Source organism: Falco naumanni, chromosome Z (genome assembly GCF_017639655.2).
Source record: "Falco naumanni isolate bFalNau1 chromosome Z, bFalNau1.pat, whole genome shotgun sequence".
Lineage (NCBI taxonomy): Eukaryota > Metazoa > Chordata > Aves > Falconiformes > Falconidae > Falco > Falco naumanni.
In genome coordinates, this window is record NC_054080.1 from 66,907,088 (window position 1) to 66,923,024 (window position 15,937).

At 39.9% G+C, this 15,937-nt stretch overlaps 2 protein-coding genes across 3 annotated transcripts in view; one reads left to right on the forward strand and one right to left on the reverse strand.

The window, feature by feature from the left end:
* Window positions 1-7,604, forward strand: part of PLPP1 (phospholipid phosphatase 1) — a 68,067-nt gene extending 60,463 nt beyond the window's left edge. For both annotated transcript variants that reach the window (XM_040578890.1, XM_040578891.1), the window contains exons 5-6: window positions 4,753-4,929; window positions 7,147-7,604. In XM_040578890.1, the coding sequence (XP_040434824.1) occupies window positions 4,753-4,929; window positions 7,147-7,272 (303 nt within the window). In that variant the 3' untranslated portion in view covers window positions 7,273-7,604. The remainder of the gene's footprint in view (window positions 1-4,752; window positions 4,930-7,146) is intronic.
* MTREX (Mtr4 exosome RNA helicase) overlaps window positions 7,479-15,937 on the reverse strand; it is a 49,404-nt gene continuing 40,945 nt past the window's right edge. The window contains exons 22-27 of the mRNA XM_040578889.1: window positions 15,372-15,535; window positions 14,000-14,105; window positions 12,755-12,811; window positions 12,196-12,358; window positions 8,064-8,168; window positions 7,479-7,726 (exon numbers count right to left, since the gene is read on the reverse strand). Of these exons, the coding sequence (XP_040434823.1) occupies window positions 7,674-7,726; window positions 8,064-8,168; window positions 12,196-12,358; window positions 12,755-12,811; window positions 14,000-14,105; window positions 15,372-15,535 (648 nt within the window). The 3' untranslated portion in view covers window positions 7,479-7,673. The remainder of the gene's footprint in view (window positions 7,727-8,063; window positions 8,169-12,195; window positions 12,359-12,754; window positions 12,812-13,999; window positions 14,106-15,371; window positions 15,536-15,937) is intronic.

Consider the following 15,937-nt stretch of genomic DNA (forward strand, 5'->3'; position numbering starts at 1 on the left):
TGCCTCATCTTCTATCATACTAGTTACTCTGAGGCTGCTTTTTCTGAATACTTTCAAGCACTGGTGCTTCCTGTGTTTCTCTGCTTCCTTCCACCCCTGCCTCATTAACAAAACCACCAAAACACAGTACCTCCACATCCCCTCTCTCCACCACAGAAATCCCAAAGCCAACCACGTACATGTGTACACACACTTGAGGTGGCTGATACGTTCCTGTTTCAGAGGTTCTTGGTTTGGGATGAATCCTTATGGTGCATTTCCACAGAGCTCATTACTGTTTGTGGCTCGTGGGGGTCTTTTTGGGCCAGCGGACTTGTGTCGAAGTATGAGCTTTTCTAACTGTAGTCAATACTGGATCCAAATACTAACTATAACTTTAGTAGGATCTTGTGCCTCTTAAGAGCAAGACAGTAATGCCATAGGGATTTTCTTAATGCTCGGGCAGATGCCATGAAACCCAGGTTAGACATGACTGATGGTAAATGTTAAGTAAAATGCCATTTACTTAATCTCTCTCAAAACTTGTATAGGCTGCTGTGGTCTCCTAAAGTAGAGCTGATTTTGTAAGAAAACAGAATTTCTGCACCTTTTGTTTCTCCTCCAGACTCTTACTACTTAGACAAACTGAGAAGCGTTTGCAGTTCCCCGTGTCATGGGGGAGCACTCTCCACGAAAACCTGTGCGATGCTGTGGGTGTATTAGGATTGAGGAGACAAAAACAAGAGGGAAAATAGGTACATCCCCAAAAGGAAAAGTGTGCTTCTGTTCCTTGGGACAGAACAGGACACCTGTAGGAAATGCACTTACTAGGGCCTTTTGGTATCAGGAAACACAAAATTCTATTGAAGAAAATAAATTTTCAAACTGACAGAACAAATCAATTGGTGCAAGTAAAACTTATACCAGAACTATCTTCTTTTTGACTTCAATTCTTCTTTTTGACTTCAATTCTTGAAGGAGGACTAAAAGTGCAGGAGGATTTCCCATACTTCAACAGGTAAAACATTTTGTGATTTTGGAGAAAATCCAGGAAGGTATTGAAGAAAATATGCCAGAGGAGTTTTAAGTATTGAAACTAAGTATCTGAAATATGGCCTTGGTTTGTGGAGTCAGTAGGTTTTGGTAAACTTTGTGCCCTTAAGGTGGGGATGTGAGATGTTCGCAGGAAAGGAAATTTTCTTATGAAGTCGCATGGTTACACCTCCAAAAGTCCATCTAGGAAATATGTTGCTGTACTTTAAAATTAGGTAGGCAGGCGTACGTGTGTGTATACTAATACTGCTTTTGTGGAAGAGCAAATAGTTGAAAGCTATGCTAGAAACATTATGAGCAGGAAATAATTTTCCAGTTGCAGAGACCCTTCCATTCATGTCTGTGGCTTCTTGCAAGAAGCCACAAAGTGGCTGTGAGTTTCTCTTCATTCCTGTGTTTATTTTTAGAAATAAAGTACTAGACCATAGATTAAGAAGAAATTTTTGTTCAGGATGCGTGTGGTGTGGAGAACATATTTCCATTATAGACATTAGCTAGTAAGGGAAAAAAGGTGGGAGATTATTTAATCCCATTACAATAAAGCTTCATAGAAACTCATCTGTGCACTTTAAAAAGAAAGAACATAAACATGAGAAACAGCAGGATGGAGGAGTGAAAACAAATATATCGTAGCTGAATGATATTACTGAGTGATCAGACAGATGCTCAGAAACAGGATAGCAGGGAAGCTAGCATGGTCAAATAGCTGTCACTCCTAGGGGAGTGCATTGCTACCAGAACAGCTCCAGCTGCTCCTACTCTGCTCATCGGCTCATGAATGTATTTCCCAGCAACAAGTGAAATGCTGGTAAGGGGCATGACACCGGTATTAACCAGATGATGTTTCCTGAAGTTCCTGCTGCTTCTGTAGACTTCAAGTTTATACTTGTAAAGCATATTCCTTTCTTTGCTTTGAAGTCAGCTGTAAATGAAACAAATCCCCGCCCGACTCCCTACCCAAGTCTCCTTGCTAGGGCCCGAGGCGTGAGGCATGCTGGGCATACTGGGAGGGGTGCTCTGTAAATACTCTGAAGTAGTCTTGTGTTAGTCAACAGGGTCAGAACAGTACTGAGTGTTAATGCAGTGTAATGCCAGGACATTTCTATAATGTGCATATCATGCTATATAAGGACTCACACTATTGGCCGTACTTCTAGTATCAACGTTGGGTTTATATTCAGTGGAATTATATGGGAAAAGCTCTTTATTCTCTTTGGCTGCTCTGTGGGGTCCCACTGGCCTGTTTCAGCCAAACATGTTGCTGTTGTCTTTCTAAGAGTGAGTCATGGGTAGTCATAGGAGTCTTTGCAGGGGAGCTTGACTGCCTGAGCCTATGAAAAGCAGTGTCATTTTGAAGTTCCCTGCTTAAAAATAACATAGAATTTGCCATTGCAGCAGCTGGTTAATAAGCAATTACTGTCAACTGAACATCATCATCATCATCAAACCCTGAAAAAAACAATTGTAACCAGAACAGCTGCTACTTCTGAAATTAAATACAGCAGCGATCAGTCACACTGAGGCTTACCTGTGGTATGATTTCTTACCCTTCTCACGCATAGTTCTACAATAATACAAATCCTTCTGGTAGAAGGTGCAAGAAGGGCTTTGGGTATTTCCTGCACAGCTACTGGAGTAGGTGGTGGTGTGAAGAAGCAGCTGTAATTGAAGCCTGTAGCCAACTGCATGTGTTCTGCAGGTGATAAAGCAGCTCCAGATCTTTTTTTAAGACTGGCAATTACTCTTGGTATAGAAATGAAGTCTTCACATAGATGTTAAATCCAAGTTTCTTGTTTGTTGCTTTGTCAAGCAGAAAGAAAATCTGAATACATGCTGCGTAAGGCAGATTCAAAGACTGTTTTACTAGTCATTTAGTGTTGTGGGTTGTACATTTCCAAGCTTGCTTTTTGTGTGTCTTGCCTCACTTTCTTCCTCTGTTCAGAAGTAAACCTGGTTTCCCACTTATCTTAATACAGCTATGCTTTTTTGCCAATGACCAGAAATGCTTACACAGAAAAAAATACAACAAGGTGTTTTTAGCTGCCTTAAGAGTTTAGTGGGAATACAGAAGAGGTGAGAACAGTCAGCATGGAATTGTTACACAGCTCTTAGGCTACCAGCGTGTGCTCCTTGGACCCACCTCTGCTCCATTTGGCACTCTGGTAGTGTTCGGGTCTGCTGTTGGTAAATCCAGAAGTAGTACTATAAGACTGTTAAAAAATTACCTGTTACACAGTTCTTTTAACAAAAGTTGTTTTAAGTGGCTAAGCAGTATTTTCACTACTGGTGAAATTAAGGTCCCCAGAAGTATGCAGTGCCCACCACTTGAGGGGGGAAATTATTTTCCACTTCAGGCTTAGCTGTAGCTTCTTCAGAATCTGGTTTCACCCTGACCTTGCTATTAAAGAAAACCGGTTATGGATAGGGTTGATCTTTTTGATGCTCCATTTATAGCTGAGAAGTCAGCATGCCAAAATTATGATGCAAGTTACTCAAAGAGAAACCAACAAACCATTCCCCAAATGTTTAACTTTGGGAAGTAGCACCTTTGCACATACAGTGCATGCTCTATGCCTGTATTTACATTGTAAATGTAATGCTTCTAAAAGGTAGCCATGGCTTTTGAAGTCTGCAGTGGAGGGATTTACCAGAAGTTGTGTGCTGTCTTAGTGCCTGAAGCCTGTGTTTTAGCTTCTACTGTTCCACAAGACTCTCAATTAAGATTCTGTACTCAAGCTGAAGTTCCTAGATGGTACTGAAAAGACACACTTGGAAGTTAAATTTAACATTTCAACTGTATTGTTGTTCTCCATAAACACGGTAACTATGGTGCCTTTTTTGGTGACAGGATCAAGTTCCAGAATAAGTTCAATGATGTTTACAGGGTGGATTTGGAGAAGCTCCTCTTAGAGCTGAAATAAGAGGTCTCTGTCCTAGACAGACCAGAGGAGACAAAAGGAGGGTCTCAGGTTAGAGGGAAAGTAACAGAGTTAAATACTGTGAATCTGAGAGAATGACAAAAGCATAGATACACACAACATAAATAGAGCTGAGGGGAGAAAAAAAGTACGTGAAGTGCAAATCCCATACCCACTTGCTTACCAGAGCAGTAACATGGTTAACGTGCAGCTAAAAAGGACTAGGAACAGATGGAGCTTGGTGAAATACAGCAGCGACAACTGAGGAATGTGACCCTAGACATTATTGATCATATCGGGTTCATTCTGACACTTCACTACAGATGGAATATTATGCTAAAAGCTGATAATACTAAAGGTGACTGGAATTGAGATAGTATATATAAACTTTACTAAAAATGTTAATGGTCTTCCCGCTCAGAGCAAGGGTGGAGCTTCCTGCATTTGGAAGACTATAAATTTGGATGGTCGTCAGCTTTTTTAAATACAAGTCTTACCCATAGTTAATACAAGAGTACAATACTAGTTAGACTTCCACTAGATTCTTTTGAATCCTTGAGTGGCTCTCATTACCAGTACCTTTATAATAAAAATTCTCATTTGTCACAACAAAGTGTCTATATGATGATATGTAGTTTTATATAAGAAGATAAAGACCCAACACTTGACTATCAAACTCCATCATAGTATACTTGTGAGAGATAGCACTGGGAACATTTGTGGATGTTATTGTGTCTTCACATGAATTTCAACTTTACTCTATTTACTGCATTTTATAAAATTAATTTTCTTTTTGTTTTAGCTTTACCTTCAGGCTAGAATGAAAGGAGACTGGGCAAGACTTGTACGTCCTACTATACAATTTGGTCTTATTGCTGCATCCATCTATGTGGGTCTGTCACGTGTTTCTGATTACAAGCATCACTGGAGTGATGTTTTAACAGGACTCATTCAGGGAGCAGTGGTAGCTGTGCTCATTGTAAGTAATTCCTTCCTTACCCCTGGGGGGTGGAGAGGTATGTGTCTGTGCTTGTGAGTCTGTGTGTGTGTCTGGGATCGCTGCTTTTTTATAAACAGCACCTTAGAATTGCAGGATTTCTTCAGAGGAAAGCAGACTTGTCTCTAATGCTTCAAAAATTCCTGGAGAGGGGAAACAACTCCTTGAACTGAGTGTAGCAATAGTACTTTGTGGAGTGAGACAGACTCTGGCCAATGATGAGATAAAGGGCTGTTTTAGCTGTGAAGCAGTATGAAATTGTTCCTGCTCAAAAGCTTGTAAAACTACTGAGATGGAAATAGTCAACTGCAAAACTGTGTGGGCCTTTATATAGCCATACCTTTTGCTTCCAGCCAAATTCTACATCTCAAGTACAGCAGCAAAGGAGAACAAACTGTATGAGGTAAGCAGGGCAAAACAAAAACCCCTGAAGGCCTTTAAGGATAAGGACAGCATGAAAAGTGTCTGCCAGCTTCTACAGCCTGGTTTTTTTCAGTCGGATGGGAAACTAAAACTGTTCACTATTTCTCGTGTGCATTTTGAGTGCTAAAAAGCTGTTCACAACAACTAGCATGTGAAGCTTAGCTGCACTGATGAGTGAAAAGCTATCCCAAGGAGCAGAGAATCAGCTAAACTGAAAGCTGCCGGCCTTGTTGACACAGTGTTATGCTGGCTGTCATTAGGGTGCCACAGATGATTCAGCCCTGGGAAGGGACTGACCAGAGAGACTGACTTTAGAGACATGAGCTAATTTAGGTCCTACTGAAGAAATCAGTTACCAAGAACCGAGGCTCACTGGGAAGAGCCACCTCCAAGAAAAACACTTTCTCTGCTGAAAGTCAGAAGGGTACAGTTCATTTTCAAGACAAAGCTTTGTTTATTTGTTGCAATCAATAATCAGAACAAATCCTGGAGCAACTCTGGGAAAGCCTAAATGCTGCATTAGCCGTTAACTAAATGGCTGCATGTTGATTAAAACAACCCCTTGTTTTCATAAAATCTCATTTTCTAAGAGGACTGCCAGGTATGAGAAACATCAGGGACTGAAGAGCTGAGGGCACTTTTGGGGTAACAAGTTTAGTGAAGGATGCTGGATGATTGAGAGGATATCTTAGAGGTGCTTTGCAATGTAAGGAGTAGAAGGTGACATTACAGTGAACAGAGTTGAAAGGTGAGGAAATAATTTTTGAAAATAAAACCCACTACACAAAACCCTTAATCTGAAGGGACTGAAGAGTCCCCCTCCATAAACAAAGTGGAGGTAAGAGCACCCTGGGGCAGTAACTGCAAAAGGAGTGCTAAATTGAAAAACTCAATCTAGTATGTAGCTAAAGCAGCATGTCAGGTCATCAGCTAGCCCTTGGCGTGAAAGGTGGTTTCTTCTGCTGCCCTAAACTGTTCTGCAGGTCTGAGGTTTGCTGTGGGAGGGGGAAAAGGTGATGTAGGAAGGGATCATGAGAAAAGGCTTCTCATTTATTGTACTTCAGGCAGCATTGTACCTAGCATGTCTACTAGTATGACCGAAGTGGGCAGTGCGATGACAGCAAGCTGCAGAATTGGAACAAAGCACTTGTCTCATTTGTCTCCTAGTTGGTAGCTGTGAAGCAATTGCGTCGCTATGTTCAAAGGAATTCAGGAAAGGATAATGTAGAATTGGCCTTACAGATGCTGGAGGTGTAGGTGAGATGCATGCATTGGGAAGGGAGCTGCTCTGAATCTTGCCAAGGAGAGAAATCCAAGCTTGGTTTTACCAGCTTTTAAAGAAATGGAAGTGAGAGTGATACTCCAGAGAACAGTTCCTCAGCTAAAGCACAAGGTCTCCTGTCCTAAATAAGTAACAGAATAAATATAACCATACATGCAGTGTGGGCTCTCAGCCAGCATATCTTGCTCCTTCATTTAGAGTGGTACAAACCGTGGCTTTTGTAATGAAGCAGTGCCTGAGAAGGCAGTTAGAGCAGTTACGCCCCTCCCATTGACCACTTCATCACTGTTACTGTGTTAACAGCTGGAGAAAAAGCTGTTGAAAGAACAGGGAACACTGAATTTTATACGAGACTTCCTAGCAATTTTCTTATTTTTAATGTACTTAAACTTCTTTATTAGTTTTGATCATGGAATTTACCTTCTGCAAAAGCATTTACCCATTGTTTCAAAGACTTACAAGTGCAGAGGCTTACCACTGATCTCTTCACTTAGGTTGTATATGTGTCTGACTTCTTCAAAGTAAGAGGATGTACATTTCAACCAAAAGAAGACTCCCATACAACCCTACATGAGACTCCAACAAATGGAAATCACTTTGGCAGCAATCATCAACCATGAAGAATGACCCCCACCTCACCTGTCTTGCCCTCTGAAAGGAAAACAATTTCACAAGTCTATGTAATATAAGTAAATGCCTTTAAGGGACTGCTGCTACTCTTGAATGCTCACTTTACCTGTATATAGTAACATCTACCACATTTATTGTATATCTAAACTTTAAGTTTCTGTTGGTTCAAGCTCTTGCTTAAACAAAAAAAGCTATCCAAACTGTAAATTTTTATTGGAAATGTGGTAACAGTTATATTACATACACTGCTGTTTGTACATGCCTTGTTGAAGCAACTGTGGTTTTAAATACACACTATTAAAAGAAATCACTTGACACGGAAGTAGCATGTGAAGCTGATCAACTTATTCCGTAATGTGCATCTAGTACTGTTCTTGGAAAATACCTTCTGTTACAGGTAAAGGCTTGCAGCAAACACAATATCTCTCTTGATTTTTGTAATTCCTATTAAAAAAGGAAAAGTGTATTAATATCCAGCAGTTGTAGCTGACACAATCATTATTTTAAGTGTAGTTACAGTCATGTAATGCTCTGCAGTAGAGACAGTGTTACAAGTCTTAAAGAGAAGTAATTTTACATCCATTTTCAGTTATAAACTTGGGTTAAACTGTCATCAGAATGATACTTCTTCAGTCAAACTTTATAACAGATCTTGCCTGGAAAAAGAGCAGTGATGCTATATTACCAAATAATTGACTCATGCCCTGCCCCATCCCTCCCCCCCTTGCCCCTCACAGGTTTTCTAGAATTAATTCTCATACTGTAGAACTAAAATACATACCCTCTGCAAACTTATTTTCCAACTCTGTGTTTCCAATGGCTTTTGCAGCCTGACACATCTGACGGAGCAATTCTTCTAGCCTTCTCATGCAACGAATTATGCTACCTGTACAAAAAGAGAGAAAACTTTATCTCCTGCCCCACCATATCACTGAACAATTCAGTTGCTTGAGCCCACTTGGCAGCAAGCCAACAGTTTCTTCTCCAACCCTGTTCAATTTATCTAGAATCCAATGGTGAGGAATACTTGTATGTCTCACACTTGGTTTCTGTTAACAGTAAATTTCTCTCATTAGGTACTTCCTTGAAACTGTCTCCAAATGCTTTTCCTGTTCTTGTTTTCCTTCTATCTTCACAGCCTGTAAGACCTTCTCAGCTGTTTAGTAATTCCTTGAGACTTCCCTCAAAAACCATACATGTTTGAGGGATTCACAGGGTTGTTGCTTCAAGAACCACCACACACAGTTTGTGTTTTGTTTTTTTTTTTTGATAGTGCAGTAGGTGATCTACCTTATTGCTATGGACCACTTGGTTGCACACTTGCAGTAATGCATACAAGCTCAGTATTGACATGGCTCCTACCCTGCAAACTAATAACCATTGTAGTTTGTTATGTGTTCACCTCCCTACTTCTCAGCTTAGCCCAAGTCACTGTAACAAGTAACACAAAATGATCCTAATGCTTACACTTTTCTAGCAGCATGCAAACAGTATGCTGCCTGGTCATTTTCCCCAGCATCATCTCATGCCTACAGTGTAAAACTACTATGTGCAAAATGACTGCCCTACAATAAATATGGAATGAAGGGATTAAAAGCTGTCCTGCTAAGAAGGACTTGCGGGTACTGGTAGATGAAAAACTGGGTATGAGCTGGCAGCATGAGCTCACAGCCCAGGAAGGCAACCTGGGCTACATCAAAAGAAGCATGGCCAGTGGCTTGAGGGAGGTGGTTCTGTCCCTCTGTTCTGCTCTGGTGAGACCCCACCTGGAGCACTGCATCCAGCTCTAGGGGCCCTCAGCACAGGGAAGACATGGACCTGTTGGATCCAGAGGAACGCCATGAAAATGATCAGAGGGCTGGAGCATCTCGCCTATGAGGGCAGGCTGAGACAACCTGGGGTGGTTCAGCCTGAAGAAGAGAAGGCTCTAGGGAGACCTTATCTCAGCCTTTCAGCACTTAATAGGGGGCTTACAAGAAAGACGGACAAACTTGAGCAGGCCCTGTTGCAACAGGAGTGTAAGGAAGAAAGAGGTTGCCCAGAGAGGTGGTAGATGTCCCATCCTTTGACACACTCAAGGTCCAGCTGGACCGAGCTCTGAGCAACCTGATCAAGTTGAACATGTCCCCGCTCACCACAGGGGGAGCTTGGACTAGACCTTTCTATGATTCAGTGAAATACTAGCTCTAGACAAGGCATAATACCACCTGTAGTAAAAACTGTCCAAATGGAAATATTCTACGAAGGTGTTGGGAAAGTGAGAAGTAAAATAACACTTCTCTTAAAAATAAATAAAAACATTCATATGGTACCAGTAGGCCATGTCACCTTCTACAGTAAGAAGTTTGTGTAAACACAGCAGTCTGTAAAACCTATTGCAATGATGTAAGACCCCCATACACAGTCTCTTGGACACAAAGTGCAAAGCCAAAGCAAGTGAACTGCCAGCAGCTCCCCTGACCACGGCCACACCATGTGGTGGCACGCCCCAGCTCAAGGCCAACCCTGACAACTGTTCCAGGGAGTACTCATTTACAGGCAGCGTAGCAGGGGTTGGTGCAGACATATTTCTTTTGTGCATGAAAAAACCTGCATTTTTGGAATAAATGGCTATTGTCTATGCTTACTTCCACAAAACAAAACAATCCGGAGTTGATTAATAGGATACTTAGCTCAGTTTACCATTCTTCCCTACAACTTTATAAAGCTTCTCCGTTTTCCCAACACACATTTCAGCTTAATGACAACTAAATTTCATTAGCCAATCAACACCGCTCCAGCCTGTAGCAAGCACACTTGCTTTTGCTGCGCAACCTGAAAAGGCAGCCATTTACATACCATGACCACGAGCTTTCACACTACTCACAACTGCAGCAAAAGGGGTTTCAGACACTTGACCATCCGTACCAATTAAACAGCAGAAGACCATCTATCTAAAAGCTTGTGAGAGTGGAAGCATGCCATCAACACACAAGATTTCTGTCTAGGAAAGTTCTGCTAGTGCCTGTTAGCCTGGATAGCAGCACAAAACCAAACATTAGTCTCTCACTCACGAAAAGCAGTCTTTCAGAACATCCTTGTAGTAAGTCGTGGGGAGGGGAGTGATGAAAAACCAGTTTAAAAAAAGTGGTGGCTTCCAATGCACTCTTAATGGCTGGCCCATTTCCTGCGTTCTTACTAAAATTGGTGCTGAACAGTGAAGGGGGGACTCCATGTAACAGCTGCAACTCACAACTGCTAATTTGACATTGCCCAAAAGGCAAAGAGGAAAATACACCTCCTTTTAGAGCGTTAATAAGCCATCAAGCTATACCTCATGGTAACAACCTCTACCAAAACTAAAACGGGCAGCACCACCACCCAAAATGAAAAATTGTACGTAAGATCAAAATAAGGATGCTGTGGGTTTGGGTCTGTGTTTCGTTGTTTGTGTTTGATGTTTTCTGGGGGGGTGGTTGGTGGTTTTTTTGTGTATTGTTTTTTAGTTTCTTTGAAATCACTATAATGTCTTGGCTAACCAGGGCAAACTCCCCTGGGATTTAGCAACACCACACTGCATTTAAGGTAAGCGTAACTGACAGTGGATGTTTGAATTACTTTCCTTCCTCTTGGACAATGCACAGAAAACCAGCCTATTAAAAGTTAAGGGAAAAGTCATGCGTCAACCCCTGCCACAACAGCTGAACTTCTCAAAATAGCCCCTAAGATCTAATTTTGAGGGAGCTAGCGCTGTTGACTAGGACAAAGCTGACCAACTAGCCTAAGGCCAAATATGGTAAATGGAAAACATTGCTGCCTGATGTATTCTCAACATCGTCAGATGTGCCAACATAAAAATATAGGCCACCTATTGCTTCTCCTTTTGTGTTCCCCTTATTCAGGGTACCTCTAGATCAGATGAAAGGCTCAGACATTCGTTGCAACAGTAAGAATCTGCTGAATGCATAATCAAAGACTGCCAGGATTTCTGTTGCTCGCAGGCAACCTGCTTTACAAAATTCCTGGGTCTGTGCATTGGATTACAGAAATGCATGAATTCCTTGGTTCTAAGGGGTGCCATTTGCAACTGTGCACATACAGACAAGAAAACGGCATTTGGAGAGGTAAAACAACGGTGACAGTAGCAACTTGAAAAAGGATTTTCAAGAATCACTCATTACACACAGCCTCACAAGACTGGTGCACCTAGTCTGCTGTTCTTCACAACTTTAACACAGCTGGTAAAAGATGAAATTAGGTTCTTCATTCTGGTTTGACCTTCAGGTGAATGGTTTGTCTTTTTGTGAAGTATCTGGGCTTTAAGTCATCCTAATTTTAAAATAACGAAAACTAAGTATTCTTCCTCAAGGGACAGTTTCTAGTACTCCAATTTTAGGAACTAAATTAATGCAGGTGACAGGTTACATCTTGGCTTTCCAAGTATCTGCACTGCACTGCTGTGATGAACCATCTGAAACAGACTTAGTTACCTCTCACTTCTGTCATCATTAAGATAGCAGGAGGAACCTTCCATTTGCCAAGTAAATAAAACATTTAACCGTAATGAAGACAAGCACATGAGCTGTACTTCTAAATGGCAAGCATTTGCAACAGGGTGTTTCCCCCTTTAACCAGCAAAAGTAAGCATTACCTCCTGTTGAAATACTTCGGATTTCTGAGTTTTATAGGAAGTTCTTAAAATGCAGAGATACCCTTTAAGTCTGCTACAGATTCTAAATTATCAACAGTGTAACTATGAATTAACATACACAGTAAACGATTTTGTCCCCTGCTTAGCTTCAGCCATGCAGATACTTGAATACATTTGAGTTAATAAAATTTGTGATCTATTATAAGGCTATTCAGAATTACCATTCCATGTTACAGAATTACTGTCTCACACCTCCTTAAGAAGAACTGATTAACATACATACCTTCAAAGACATCAGTCATTTTGCAGATGTGAGCAAAGTTAGCTCCATTTGCCCATGTATACACAACATCCATTAGATTGGGTCTGAAAGAATTTAAGTAATTTTCTTCATCAATTTCCAGTTTGGCTTCTGCTGACACCTTGGCAATTCTTCTTGCACACTCCTTTAAAATAAAATATTTTAAGTTTACAATATGCTTAAACAGATTGTTTAACCAATAGAAAGACTTCCATATTATTAGGATGAGGTTTCCTTTTTAGTATGAAATTATTCAAGATCAGAAACTAAACTACTGTTTACATTGTAGCAGCCTGTGCTAACTACTTACATTGTAGCAAGCAAGCTTATGAAAGCTTTTAAATGCATGTTCTGAATTAGGGTAAAGATTTCTTGCAAACAAGATAACCCATTATTACACACTGCAAAACCACATGCAGTGCCAGGCCAAATTCACTGATGATCCAAAATTAAATCTTCACTGTGCGCTTATTACACTTACACACTGTATTCACATTAATATTAACCTTGAGCTCAGAAAGATTTCTAAGGCACAGATTACCTGCATTTGCCGAAGCGGTCCTGCCAGCTGCTCTGTCAGTTTTGGCATTTCACTGGACTGAAAAAGAAATAATCTTAAATAATCTCATGCGCTCCCATACGTTTGCTCTACACCAAATTAAATACAAAAATAGAAATTCAGTGTGTGGTAGTGCTGTTGTAAGTTATTCCAAACTCCTCAAACTTGTTACCAAACACTAAAATTTACTGAACTCCCCCAAGTGCTTGCTCCAAAAACTAAATCAGAAAATTAAATCTTTCTGTACAGTACGCCAGTGGTATGAAAAAAAAGCACCTGCTTTCTGAATACTTCCAAAATTCCCTCTATTTAGTTTTTCCATACTTTTGAACTGCCAAAATGCTGATCATTTATTGCTTTAACTGTTAGAAGTTTTTCTTTAAGAATATAAAAAGCAAATGTTTTTAATAACTTAAACATAAGTGGTTTATATGTGCTATTGTTCAGTGAACCACAATATTCTAACTAGCAAAGGCTTACCTTGGCATTCCATCTACTAACAAAAGAAACTCCTTAGCATCTGCTGCTAATGTGCTTTCCACATTTAGAATCAACCCAAGTCATACATCTTGCTAGCTGTCTGCAGTAGTATTTCATATGGAAGTTCATTTTTACTGTATTTTCCTGACAAGGCTAAACTTCTATAAAGGTTGTAGGTGGAAAAACAACAGCATCTGGTATTAAATGTCCGTGGGTTTGCTTTTAATAACATATGGTCTGCTTTTGATATCATATCCATGTGGTACTGCCACTTCCATCAATAGGTCAAGGGTACTGTCCAAATAACATATAACACAGGCAGGCATGTCTCAGAATTTAAGATACCCTCACCCTGGAGTGCAGGAACAGAGACTTTTTTGAAATAATCATTCTAGATTCTAGATTTCAAATTATACAGATGTGTGTGTGTGTATACATACATAAAGACAAGAATGTATGCTAAGAATCTATTAATATTGCTTCATCGCATGAGGAGGAAACAGAAAATTCAGTACAAGGACTGCAATTTCATACAACTTTTGGTATGTCATTCATGAGGAAAGACATTTTAGCACTGAAGCTGCAATGCTTTTGGTAAATTCAATGGGAATTCATGTCAAACACCTTTGGAAAGATAAAAAGTGTGTAATGGCTTGTACTGCTATGACCGATTTCTGGAACTGAGTTATAAATAATACTGTTGGTAACAGGAAGATCTGGAATTCATGAACTGAAGAAATAACTTACATTCTCTTGAAATACAAAACAGCTTAATAGTGCAGTTGCCTGTTCTGCAGATAAGTCATTGAAGAGACCATTGAACATCATTTCTGTCAGGAGTAGTTCATCAGCACTAAAATAAAGAGAAAGAGAAGGAAGCTTAGGGAAGCTTACTGAAATGTAATTTTAAAATTATGTACTATTAATCTATTTTGTGAAGCAACTCAATATAGGTAAGAAACAATAACGTCTTAATTTTTCTTACGGGAACACCAAATCCTAATATATTAGCTTTTTAAGAGGGATGATAATCGTAACAGAGTGAGACAGTATTTTAAACAAACTAAAAGCTCTTACAGGACTACAAAGAATCTCTCCTGATAGTTCATAAAAGTTAGTATTAATGGTCGCTTTGGTCAGGTTTTATCAGACAGGACATCAGTAGGTTGAAAAGGACTAGAGTTAGGCAACTTATGAAAAGGGACTAAAATCAGTATTGCTGCTGCTCAAAAAAGATTGAACTGGATTATTTCCAAGATACTGAAAAGAGTAGCAAACTTGCTTCAATTTGCTTGTAAAATAAAGACATATCAGGCAAATGCATACTATGTGGGAAAAAAAGTCCATCTTTTTACAAAGAAAAGTGTAACTCCTCAGCAAACAGTTCCTGAAAGTCACAAAGTTGATAAAATCCTGAGCTTCCCTATTTGCTGTAAAATTTTGCAGTGAGAAAAAAGTAACTAGATATAGAACAAATACAGGTAGCATCTGTCAAACTATCTGTAAGGCAAGGAGTACAGCAGTCACTGTAACTTTCAAAAATACGTAATTCTATGAAAATCTGAGTTACACTCTAGAAGTATTAAAGTCCGATTCATGAGTTTCCATGGAATCTTTACAGCATGTTTTAATATACATGTACTTGCTAAATGTATTACAGTAAAATGCATCACTTCCATAGATTTGTTCCAACAGACCTATGGAAGCAATCAAGCAGTATTGCAAACTTGTCAGTGACTTGGTAATTGCTGACAGTCACTGTTACACCCACACCTGTGAGAAACTGTACTGAGAGTCCTGGGAAGTGGAACCACAGAAACTGAGACCATCCTCTCAGGTACTGTACAGTATTAAATGAAAACATACTCTATTGCCTAAACTGGGTAAGAAAACAGCCATTTTCATGTGCATGCTTTAGTTTTAAAATATATTGTATTCTGTCCTTAAGTTGCTGTCTTTCCCGCTTCAATCAGTATATTCCCTCATGACACTGATCACAGAGTCTCTGAAGAACCTTTCTTCTAACTGTCTCAGAACTTTAAATATGATCTACTAATTTGAGCCAGGACAATCAAGTGTGTATTCAAGACCATAATAGCTTTGCACAGAAACCAATTACCTGCTGATTTCACAAGCAACCCGTCCTTTCATCTCAATGACATCTGAAGATGTAGCAAACCCCAGCCTTCTCAAAACACGCTTACGGCATTTCAGTTCATCCATTTGTAAGACAGTTCTGGCTTTTTTCAGTTCTCGCTTTGCTGCTTTAATATCCATAGCAATCTGAGGGGTCAGAGGAGAGAAATTACATTTTGCTGGTTTAACAGATGCAACTGTTTTCAAGATATTGTTTAATTTACATAAAGGCCTCAGAATGACAGCATATGGACATACTGGTTGCCACTGACTCAGCTAACTCTACTAAAAGGGAGGTTTAAAACAAATTTCTTAAAAAAAAAATAAATCAGCTCCAGTTACCCATAGAAAACTCTGGCAAGTTTGGGAAGTTAAGGAGTTTACCCAGAGTGGGGAAATAACTCCAACCAGCCCACATTAAAAAACCACAAAAGAAATCTTTGGTTGAGAAATAAGCACTCATCTTCTGAGACCTTTACCAAGTCTCAGCTAACCAACTATTCACTGAAATGTAACCCAAAGGCATTATTTTCTGCTCTTAGAGCTTCT